Source organism: Strigops habroptila (assembly GCF_004027225.2).
Source record: "Strigops habroptila isolate Jane chromosome 13 unlocalized genomic scaffold, bStrHab1.2.pri S16, whole genome shotgun sequence".
Taxonomy (NCBI): Eukaryota; Metazoa; Chordata; class Aves; order Psittaciformes; family Psittacidae; genus Strigops; species Strigops habroptila.
The window spans coordinates 4,132,112-4,144,516 of record NW_022651054.1 but is presented as its reverse complement, the minus strand read 5'-3'; the positions used below and the strand labels follow the sequence as shown (position 1 = coordinate 4,144,516).

At 35.1% G+C, this 12,405-nt stretch overlaps 1 protein-coding gene and 1 long non-coding RNA gene across 3 annotated transcripts in view; both read left to right on the top strand.

The window, feature by feature from the left end:
* BRIP1 (BRCA1 interacting protein C-terminal helicase 1) overlaps nt 1–8,010 on the top strand; it is a 61,362-nt gene extending 53,352 nt beyond the window's left edge. For both annotated transcript variants that reach the window (XM_030472588.1, XM_030472589.1), the window contains exons 17-20: nt 73–185; nt 2,569–2,651; nt 4,337–4,663; nt 5,415–8,010. In XM_030472588.1, coding sequence (XP_030328448.1) covers nt 73–185; nt 2,569–2,651; nt 4,337–4,663; nt 5,415–6,295 — 1,404 coding nt within the window. In that variant the 3' untranslated portion in view covers nt 6,296–8,010. The remainder of the gene's footprint in view (nt 1–72; nt 186–2,568; nt 2,652–4,336; nt 4,664–5,414) is intronic.
* Nucleotides 8,011–8,226: 216 nt separating this feature from the next.
* On the top strand, nt 8,227–11,944 carry LOC115601909. Its single transcript, XR_003989541.1, has 3 exons — nt 8,227–8,742; nt 9,475–9,553; nt 11,728–11,944. It is a non-coding gene; the product is annotated as an uncharacterized LOC115601909 (long non-coding RNA).
* Nucleotides 11,945–12,405: the final 461 nt, after the last annotated feature.

Genomic DNA, 12,405 nt, shown 5'->3' with positions numbered 1-12,405 from the left:
TCTTTCCCCCTTTCAGAATATTTCCTTTTCAACATCATTATTAAAAACGGTATTTCATTATTTCTTTCTTAGGTTGAATTAAAGAGGAAATACAATGACCAGCACAAAAATACAAGAGGCCTTTTACCAGGGAGTCAGTGGTATGAAATTCAAGCTTACAGGGCTCTGAACCAAGCCCTGGGAAGGTGAGATAAGCTGAACATAATTAAAAATACATATATTTTTAGAAAAGTTGTTTTGCAACGCCTTTAGGGTTTAATTCCTCACTGTTAACACAAAGGGTAGAGATTGGGCCAAAATATTCATATTGCGAAAATCAGGTCTTCAGCTGTTCTGTACTGGCAATTGTCTGGTTTTCAGGTTGTTGTGCATTTGAGCATTGTTATAATCCAGAGTTTTTGGTTTGTTTTACATTCATAATCCACCTTCTTTTGGTTACAGGTTTTATTGTTTGTAATCCAGATATACAGAAACAAAAGCATTTGCAGAGACAAATAGTTCTTGAGCTTATAAACTAAATGAAAGTTCTTAGGTCTTTTCAGATATGCTAATTGTCCACACTCTTGGCGGGCTCAGAGCACTTGTTTGATGTTTAGCCTACAAGTATTTTTGAAAGGGAGAAGTAGCAGGGGTTTTCTCAGACCTTTGCAAAAGGTCAGTTCAATTATCATGCTCACTGATCTCTTTCCAGGTTTAGAAGAATAAGTATAGCTTACTTTCTCAAATGAAAATATCTCCCTCCACCCCCAGTTTTATTCACAGGATAGAATTAATTTATCCTTCTCCAACTAAACTTAGCATATACATACATACCCATAGCGGTCTGTCATCCATACTGGCATAGATGCCATGCTTCTGTCAGAGATATATAGAGGTGCAGGCACAGATTTATAGATAAGAGAAGCATCAGCTGGAAGACTCTTGTTATTTGAATGAGACGTTATTCAAATGTAATGACAAATGAAGACTTAGAAAAAAATTGAGAGACGATATTCTACGCTAGTAAAATCTCACTGTAAATTCTTGTTGTTACAGGTCTGATTTCTTAGATTCCTCTTTGGAGAGTAAGAGCGTTTGTTAAAATTTGTTAACAAGAATCTAAGGACGTTGTAGAATGCTAATAATAAGAAGTGAATTTGAAGTTTTGTCACTGTAAAATAAGTTTTAACTTAAATCTAGTTTAGTAAAAATTGCTTATTGTATAATTTATAATTTGAATTAGATCATCATAGGCTAAACTTAGGGAAAATAGATTTCCATTCTGACATAAATGTATAAGCTGTGTATAATACTATTATACTAAGCTCTTACTAAACTGAGATATGGTAAAGGATGACAGCGTATGATAACCATATTCATAAAACTGGAACAATCTACTAAGCTGATACTAAGCTTCTTACTGCAAAGATACCTGCAGGGAGAGAAGTGAGCAAAAGCATGATAGTCTTCAGTCTGGCACTTTTCTCCTAATTTAGTGCTGGCACATTATATGAAGTAACACCAGTCCATGAAATGAAATAGCAGCCTCTGGGAATAGAACAGATGGAGTGTATGGCCAGGTGACACTCATGCTATGAATTCCTTGCAGTTTGACTTTTTCCAAAAGTGTGGGATATATCTCCAGTGGGCATAATTCATTTAAACTATGCGTTAAAAGACCATATATTAAAGCAATGAAAAAAAGAGAAGTTGGAAGAAATCTATTTCTTAAAGATGCTTTGGTAGCTTTTCTTATCATGGAGAGACTTCAAATGTAAATAAATAATATTTCTTTGGAGAGCTAGCGTTGTCACTCCCATTTTAAGACCTGACTCTGATACACTCATGGTTTTATGTACATTTGTAAACATCATCTTCAAGTGTTGTCCTCTTCTTATACAAACAGGATAATAATCCTAAACTATTACTGACAGATTCTTTTCCGTATTTCATTGAAGTTATCACTGTTCTTTAATTTTTTTTTTTTTTTTTTTTGTTTGTTTGTTTTGGCAAGCAGTATTGAAATCAAAGTAATGTTACAAATAGTATCAATGCCTGTGAGGTGACTATTGGATTAGTTCTGTAGGCCTCTAACAAGTGAATTATAAACTCAAGAGTCTCACTCACAGCTTTGATCTGTAGCATTATTCATTTTATTCCTAAAGAGAGTTAGGAATAATGTGGTTTAGAAACAAAAAAGTGCATAGTTATTCAAAAAACTGCTTGCAGTTGCATCAATCTATTTTCTTTCATATTTTACTTTGTATGTTCTCCCTTCATTATTTATGCAACCTAGCTGAGAGTGGAAAACAAATGATGTGGTTTGATTAGCAGCTGAATATTTGTTTGTGGGGGTTTTTTTTCTTTTTCTAATGTACTTGTTTTCATATAGTAAATTCAAGAACTGAAGGAAAATTAAGCTTCTGTGACTTCCATAACAATTGTGGTGCAAGACAGCAGGAAAGCACTCCCAGTATACTTTTATGTATTCTAGCTGACTCATTGCAATCCCTGTTGCCTGATCCCCACAGCTTTTTAACAGATGTATGCTAATTATATATACATTCTTTTTTTGTTGCTCACTTATAGGTGTATAAGACATAGGAATGACTGGGGTGCTCTGATTTTAGTTGATGACCGCTTCCGGAATAACCCTAATAAGTACATAACTGGTAAGCTGCAAACGCCTTTGTACAAAAGTTCCTAATATTAACAAATAGTGAAAAATCCAAATTAGAGAAATATGGCTATAGAAATACAGGTGAGTAGGAAAAGTCAAAAAGAAATAGATCCATTGAACACAAAATTGTGCAGTTGAAACTGAAAACTCTAAACCTGTACCCTAGTGTTTGCTGGTTCATTAAACACGCTGAAACACAATGACAGCAACATTCAGTCGATTTAATTTCTTTCTCCTTTGGATATACAGATGATGATATAGAAATTTCAGTGTGCAGGGTTTAAGAATTCGTTCTTAAAATGGGTCCTATAAAAGCACTTAAGAACTCACAATCTTTGCGTATTAAATACATATAATGTAGGTATACATATGTGTGCGTGTGTATGTATGTATTAAAAAATAGTTAGTAGATTTTTATCTGGACATGGGAACAGTGTCTAGTGGATGTATACTTTCTGCCTATAGGGAGCTTTAATAATTAGGGTTAGCAGTCTGAATTTGGCATTCTGGCTTTTTCGGTAGGAACAGATAAAGGTTGTGCCATTTGGAACCACCAAATACTCAATACACAAAAAGTATTTTCTGTTTGTAGTTTTATATTGGCTAGAAATAAAGGGAGATAAAATAAAACAGGTCATGCACACTACCTTAATAAAGAAATAATGATAAAAAGAATTGCTTAAGAATGCATTATGTATCTTCTTGCCCTGTTTTGAAGAGATGGGCAAAAAGGTGACGTAAACAGATAATGTTGCAGTCTAGTCAGCAGGTGGAGCTCAGCTGCTGTAGTACAAGTCAGACTGCTTTTCTGACATGTCTGTCTGTACGAAAAATACATTCAAGTTATCTAAGTAAACAGAAGTAATTCATATAGTAATACAAATAATCTATATGTTCAAGCCTTGGTAAGATTAGTACTTTGGTACTTTTTCTAAAAAGTAAAACTTCACAGAAGATTTAAGTTCTCTCTTGGATTTGTTTTTTGTTGTGTCAGGTAATTTCTATTAAAAGAATATTTTAATGGGTTTAAAAACTCGTTTTAAAAATCAAGAAAGTTAGTTTTTACTTCACTCTTGTGTGTTCCAGCAGTTATTATGCTCAAGATATCTGGTATTTGAGAATTTTAAAAGTGATTGTTGTGTAAGAGCATGTTGTATTATATGTCAGCTATTAGGCAGTGTGATTCTTTCTGAATACCCGAGTTACTGTTCCTTCACCTGAAATAAAGTTTTAAAAGCTTCATTATATTCTAATTTTTGTCAGACCCCATCAGTATGATAATAAATAGCTGTGCTCTATGTAAGCTGCTCTTTAATAATTCATGATAACAAGCAAAATTAACACCCAGGCATAACAGAAGTATAATGAAGTTTTTGCAATGCAGCAGTTTGAACTTCAAGTATTAGTGAAAAAGATAAAGGTCTTTTAATAACAAAGAATGATATTGTTAGTATTACTCATCAAAATACTACCATTGATTAAATCAAGTTCCCAGCCCTGGAAAGGAAGACATGCATTATCTTACTTTCATGAGCAACTTAGTGAGATCTTTATGAATATGTCTATACATATAGAAGTATTTGCAATATTAGGGTACTGAGATGAAATACCTGGTATAGATGATCTAGTTTTCTAGTAACGATTTTTAATTATTTTTTTTCTCCTCCTTTTTCTTAGGATTATCTAAATGGATTCGTCAACAAATCCAACACCATGAAAATTTTAGTAGTGCACTTGAATCCTTGCGTGCATTTGCTGTAGGAAATCAGAAAAGCACTGATGGTTCACCAGAGTGCAGCAGTGAATTTCTCTGTGTACCTTCAAACTCAAAAGACCTCTCCCAATCACTTCAGCAGGAGGTGACTATTCATCTGTCACCAGGTGTTCCTGTGAAAAGTGAAGAGCAAAACTTGGTTTCAGAAATTAATTTTACTACAACCATCAGCTCACTTAGTCCTACAGCATCGGATCAGCCAAGCAACATCAAGGCAACAATGAAACAAAGTATGTTCATTTCCTGTGGAAAAAACCTCATTAACAATTTGAAATGTGAAGTTGCATCGTTTTATTTTTGGAAGAAACAAACGTTTTTTGGAATTATAGAATGTTATGGTGCAAAATGATAAGTATTCACAAATGTGCATGAGCTATGCTCAACAGACTGAAATTAATTGTCTTTCCATCTGGTTGTCTTAAAACAGTTGATAATGTTTGATAGATTTATAGTACACTCAAAAATGTTTTCACTTAAGTTTCTTTTTCCATTGAAAACTATTAATATAATTTAAAATATATTTGAAACACAAAGATTAGCATTATTGTAAGGTGAGTGCATTGGTTCAAGCTACATCATTTGTTTAGACATTGCTCTGAGATGCCTTTCGTATAATCTCTTCTGGTACCAGCTTTACAAGTAAATATCTATTCATTCCTAAATTTTAGGAAAGCTTATGACTCATTTCAGGCCAGAAAGGTGTAAGTAACAGAAGAGCACAATAATAAAAAATTACAAATTTAAAATCCAATCATACCTTATTCTAGCTTTACATACGCCATTAATCTATTGATTTAGTTATGATAATTCATGCACAGAGATAGTTGTAACATCTGGGCTTTTGTTCATATTGGATCTCAATGAGTATTTATGAAAGAACTGTAAACCTAATATAACAGTGGCAATTTCGATGTGCTAAATATGCTGTAAATCAACAGGGGAAGGCATACACAATTAATTAATGTTTTGTGATTTTCACAGGTGGCCAGAAAATTGATGTTGAGAGTCATTCTCACCATGTAACACCAAGAAGAAAACATATGGGCTGCACACCCCAAAGGCCAGCAAATAAAACTGAGAGAGAAGAAAAGAAGGGTTGGACTAATGCTGATATTATGAAAGAACATTGCTGCTTTAAACCACTAACTTCAACACCTTTGCCTGTAGCCAAGAACTGTGTGTCCACAGCTACCAGCAAACAGAAGAATGTGAAAAGGGCTGGTGAAGTTATTGATGGTGTAAATCAATGCCAGTCATCATTAATTTCAGAACATGAACCAAGCGTACCAGAATCATGTTTGGAAACAACTGATTTTTCAATTAAAAATGTTGAGCCTCCACTTGCTGAAGAGCATCCTTGTAAGCTACAGCTTCAAGTTGGGCCCTGCAGTGAGTTTCCTTCAGCAGGAGGGAAATCTGAACTTCCAGTGTTAAATGTAGCTGCAGAAGCTGAAGATGAGGATGAAAGTATCTATTTCACACCAGAACTTTATGATGATGATGTAGAGTCAGAGGAAGAGAATATCAGACCACTGGTTCCAACCTGTAATACAAGTGAGAATCGGATTGAATGTGGCAACACCGCAGTCACTGATGATCTTTTTGCAATCAACACCTCAGAAACACCAAGTGTGGCTAAAAAAATGATTGATGATAATGATGGCAGAAGCACAAGTTTACATGGAATAATGCAAAATGAGGGGAACGAGAATAGTGCAGTTAATAATGTAGAGATGAGTAGTGAGATAGAAGCAAAGCAGATAGCATCTCAAGAGATGGACACCAAAAAACGGAAAATCAGTCTTTCCAGATCACGAAATAAAGGTGTGTCATCTTTTCCATCGGACAATCCCAGCACATAGTGACAGCTGCTATAGGAAACTTAGTGGGCAGCCTTCACAGCATAGCCTCACTATAGAGCTGTGATGTGTTCCTTTCACATGTGCTACTCTCAGACTCAATTTTTCATTATACTTTTCCCTTTTTCCCTGTAAAAGTTATGCAACATGCAGATCTCTATAAATATAATTAAGATACTTCATCCTAACTGTGTGGGAAAGGGGCATCATGTGTGGAAATTTGAAATAGAAGCCCAAGTAGCATTCGACTTGTAATTATAGACTAAGGAGGTTTGTCTGTTACAGGTTTAATTAATCCCCCATTAAGTACAATCAAACAATTAGGGTTTCTCCAAAAGCACCCATATAATCAAAGTATGGGTTTCTGCGTTTGTTAGGGCTTTTTTCTTTCTTCAATATGAAGAACAAGGTCTTTGCAGATCAAGTGATATGATAGATTGAGCCTAGATATTGAAATAGATGTATTCTTCAGTACTGTGTTTCCCTCAATTTTCAGAAGCTCAGAAGCTGTGTAGTAGTACAGCAGTATCTGAACTTTCTGATCTGATGATGGTGAGAGGCTCCTTCACAGGTCTTTGTTTTATTTCAAAACTTTAGGTTTCTTTAAAATTTTCTTTTGTGAGATCTGATTTATTTTGGTCAAATTATGTGTTCGTATCAAAACGTGTACCTATTTGTATGCCCTACAGATATGCAATATATAACAATGTAAATGTGTACATAAAGGTCTTTAAATATTCCTAAGTCTATTTTTTTTTTTTGAAGTATTTTAAACATTTCTCTCATTTATTGCAATCAAAGTAGCCAGGATTTTGCTGTAATAAAACATACTACGCCTGATTTTTCAATAAAGGATTGTTCATTTCCATCATGTATTGGCTATGCATCTTCATGCTATATATGAAGATGCAGGATTTTTACAGACTAAAGTTTGGTTCATAGGTATTCGTGTATTTTGACCAGTTGTTAACTGGTCATTTCTAATAGTTCATCTGAATAACGTTCTGAGTCACAGCTGTGGATGTGTTCCTGTCAATAGGATTTAAATAGTATCCTTTCTTTACACAATAAGTGCATCTTTATAAAATTAGATACCCTGCAAGAATAACAAGAATACTGTTGAATTTCTTTAACAAGCATTATCTTGCAATACTTAGTATAAGGCATTGGGTTAAGCTTTTTATTATATTGATTCCACATAAGGACCATACTCCCTTGGTTTAGGTTTCCTGGTATTCACTTCATCATTGGATGCTGATGGGTGTGAATTAGTTGATAGGGCAGAAGCAAGCCCTAATTTTGAGAGCACTTTAAACATATAACACATCTAGAGATAAAAATACTTAATTTAGACTTAAGTAATTGATTGAATATCAAGACTCAGTAGGGTGGACACAGTTCTGTTTGTAACTGGCTCTGGACTAGAATTGTCTGATATCCCACAGCAAATGCTGAGGCAGCCTGTGGCAGGTGGCTTTCCTAATCAACTTGATCCTTATGAGTCTCTAATAGCTTGGTTTTCTTAAAACAAGTCATCTATCCCAAACCACTTTTTATGTTTATGTATATCTAAATAGACAATAGAAGCCACTTAAGCTTTGTGGCTTGTCTGCCCAGCTTATAGACCACTGTCTCTTATTTGTCCTTCAGAAGATTTGTCTGTCTTTAAATCCGTAACATTAAAAAAAAATAAAAGAAAATCCATCTTCCTTTCCTTATCTGGAGCAGATTGTTCCTTTCTTGATCTTGTGTTGCATCTTACTTTGATTAGAAATCCTGCAAGACATGGCCTTCTTCATGTCAAATACTTTGTACTTATTTCCAGTACATTTTTTACATTTTATATAAAATTATTCCTTTACCATTATTTTTTAAAGCATGTATTGAAATATCAGTATTTGGCCTACTAGATACTAGATTTTTCTACTATTTTACTAGATACTAGATTTTCCACAAGTTCATTAAGCTCAAATCCTGACCATAGCGGTGTTGCTTCAGACAACTGATGGATGATAGTCCTTTGTATTACTGCTGGGTATTGGGGTGATGAGGGGTGGACAGTTTCTTTTGGTGTAAAGGCTGTGTATATTCAATCTTAGCTTGTCTTTGTACCTAACTATGGTATTTAATATGTTGGTGGTAAGGATGTTCTCGATTTCTATAGTTAATATTTTTATGGTGATTCCCAGTATTGAATTAAACTGCTAGCCTGCAAATAGAGGGGAAGTCGGTGTACCAACTTTCCTAGAACGGTTTGTTTGGACTTCCCAAATCTATAAAAGCTAAATTCTGGACAGTTCCTCTCATACTTTGATATAATAGCTACGTGTGATCTCTTCTGTCTAAAATAATCATAAAATCTTGTATTTATTAAAGGATTGAAAGTTCAGAGGCAACGCAGACGAAGAAAAGCTGCAGTTAGGCACAGTGGCTACACCTGTGAGAGAAAGGTACCATGCAGATAGAATACAATACCATTTTAAGTGGCTGCTGTTGAATGTTAAGGTGCAAGGGAAATAAGAATAATTTATGATGTAATCTTTTAAGTGAAATAATACAGATGAAATAGTTTATTCATGGTCTGCATGGTTTGCTCTAGATCTTTACGATTTACATGCTCAATAGATACCTTTTTTTCTCATGGGAAGCAAAAAGGCTGAGAGTTTTCAAGTCCTGTTAACACAGGTAGAACCTGCAGATGCGGACTGCCTGTAGAGTACAGCTCCAAACTCATCACAGATGTGATTCCCCTTTCAATATAAGCAGTGCTTCTGGTTTCTGGTTAGTACGTAACTTATAAGGCAGGATTTGCAAAGCGTAAGAACATAATCACACTGCAACTCAAGGAGGGTTCGGCACCTATCACCCTGGGCTCCTTTGCAAAATTCCAAACTAAATCTTTGATAGCCTGGAGCTTTGTAGACTATAAAATGCGCCATATTTTATATTAAAGTATTTCTATTTAAGTTAGGTTAAGTGTTTTTAGCATGCTGGGTATCTTAATTATTTGCTAATATAAATGATAAACATTGATTCAAATAGATTTATTTGGGTATTTCAAGTGATATATTTCTTTGAGGCAGTTTTGATACATTTCTTTGTGTTCATGTTTAAGTGCTTCAATCTGCATAGTTACTATATGCAAACTAGTATTTACATGAGTTTGTATATTGTCTTGTTAGAAAGAAACACCCCACCAGCCTTGCAAGAAAGGACTTTATTGTATTGTCTGTGGAGCTGAAATACTGCCAAAAGCAGAGGGTAAGATCTCTGTGACTGGTCGTTTGTTTCAGGTTGGGAATAATAGGATTTTTAATCCATTTTGTTGCTTTTGCACTTTTGATACTGGAAGCAAATTTTAGAATAATTGGTGAATTTCTCCAACAGATATGGGAACTAGATCAATGAGATGTTAGAAATGCACTGAAGACTTGCAGAAAATCTTTGCAGCGGGAGAAAGAGGGACTAGTCACAATATCACAATTATTTGTAATTGGCATTTCAGTGGAAATAAGTTACTGTTACTTATTTCAGTGAAAATAAACTACCCTTATGGCATATTTCTGTTGCTTTCAGTGCCCTGATATAGTGACCTATCGTGAAGTACAATGGGAGTCCGACTGGTATTAAAGAGTTAACTGAAGGCAACTGCTCCTGGCATTATGGGAGGCTGAAAGAAATTATTTGTAACATAGTGGCCCGTTCATTGGGAAATGTTCCTTCTAAGGATTAGATGTTAATTTGCTACCAGTTGCTGTGAGAAGTTTGGTAATATCTTGGCACAGTAGCTCTGTGAATCTAATACATGTCTTAATGAAACTATCAAAAGTTTAACTGAAAAACTGTATGTTCGCACTGTTGTTCTTCAATATGTAACCTACCTTGTATTAATTTAGTTTGGGTTTTAGTCCTCTGTTGACCCATTGTGTGAAATGAGGGTTAAATGTTCTTGGAAGTTGTCTCTACAGTTTTGTGAGGCACTCTGATTTGGGAAGGTTCAAAGCTGATAATGGTAGTAACAACTCTGCTACTTTTAAAAATGCACTGTAGATTCAGGCTACTGTGCCATGCGTGGTAAGGACCTAATTGCAAAATGTTCTCGTCAATTACATGCAGAAACAACTAGATATAATACTTAATGCACTTAACATATAAAACATTGTTCTCCAGGAGAATTTAGTGAGGATTTAACTGGTACTGGGTTTTACAAATCTGAAGGTAAGAAGACATTTGCTTTTGTATGCCTTGCAAGTACATCTCAAGACCTTGAAAGAAAGCCAGAATGCTACATTTTTAGGAGGTGTTAGAAATGATATGGAGGTTGAGATGAAGACAAGTGTGCATTAGACACAGAGCAGAGACCTGTTTTTTGCACAGAGTCTTGCTTATGGCAGTCCCTATGTTATGAGACCCTTAAAGGTCCCCTGTCCTTTCTTAGGTCCCTTCGACTGCCCCAAAAGCTCATTAAGTGATGAAACAAGCATGGAACTGGTAGAAAAGAAATGACAGTAGCCAAAAAAAACCAAACAAACAAAAAAACCCAAATTACCTTTTCAAGTCATCCTCTTCACCCATAAAAGTGAGGGAGGCCAGGCTTGGTAGGCAGGAACCGTGTGCTGGTAGCTCATGACCCCGTTGTGTGATGTAGCTCAGCTGGATGTCAGGTCAAAGCTAGACCTGAGATGATCTGGATCAGATTAAATCAGGCAAAAAGAAAGGACAAGTCTTCTCTTTCACGAGTCAGACTTGAGCCCGAGGGAGTGTGGGAGATACCCATACTGCTTCTGGAGCTGTTAAAGTTACGTATCAGCTTGCAAAGGCCACAGGGGTAAAGGAAGGCTCAGGTGATGGAGGCCATTTAGAGACCAACCATAATGTATCTCCTTTAAGACTTTTATAATCTTACCAGTAGACTTTAATTCATTTCCTTAATATTAATCTATAAGTGTCATCATATCTTTGCAATTTGGTATGTAATCTGCAAAATGGAATCACTATGAAATTAAATTAAAGCATTCTTTAATGACTACAGTCACCAAGGTATCCATTGTCAATGGGCATTTTTATGGTGTTTAAACTGAATCTCAGATGTCCATTGACTGAGGAAAGTTGAAAAATCTGCCACAGTTTGAAGAAAATGAAAAATAAATAACTTTATTCAAAGTGGATTCAAACTCACTGGTCAATTTGGGTGTAATAACAAGGGGAAAATTATCTGTTGAAAACTAAATTTTTGGACACGTTAAAGAATTTAAATAAGGCCTTCTTCCAAAGTCCATTTACATCAATAAAAGTCTTTTCACTGACTTCAGTGGGTATTGGATCAGGGCCTAAATTACCATCTTGTAAATGTGGAAAGTTTGCGGTACGTTCAAACAGTACTGTATTCAAAAGCATGTGTATATATGTCTTACACCCCACTTTTTAAATTATAGGAATTTTGAGAAAAGCTTGCTGCAGTAATATTGAACTGAAAATAATCTGGAAACTCTTCAGAAATACTAATACAAGAAGTAAAGAATCCATTAATAATTGTATGTGTGAACTAGATGCCAGTTCAGAAGATGATAATATGATGTTGATCATCTCAGATGCTGCAAGCCTTAGTCATCTGAAAGAAACTTTGACAGTTTATCAGATGCCAGTGAAAAGCGAAGGTAAATCTTACTGATTACTGATAAATACCACCTAACATTTGTCAAGTCCTTTAGCTTTAACTTTACAACACATTGGTTTCTTTCATTTCCTGCAGAAGCTTTTGATTTTAGTAATGTGTTCTTATCTCTTGATCTGTGAAAGCTCCTATGGAGAGGACTAGTGCAAGTCTCTTGCCCCACTACTTCTCAATCTCCAAAGTAGCACCATAGAGGTTTTGCAGATATTTTTAATGGAAAGCCTTTTTAAGCCAAGAGAAATATGTGAGCTTTCAAAAAGACTATAACCTGTCTTTCGGTAAATTGTTATATAGAGAGTGTTCAAAGCTGTTCTAAAGCTTTGTTATGATTGTTTCCTCATTAGGAAATTTCCTCCTTGTAAGGGTTGAATCTTTAACTTCCACACCTTTCCATTGCTCCTACTTAAATTTGCCTAAGTTTGAAGGAAGTCCGATATCC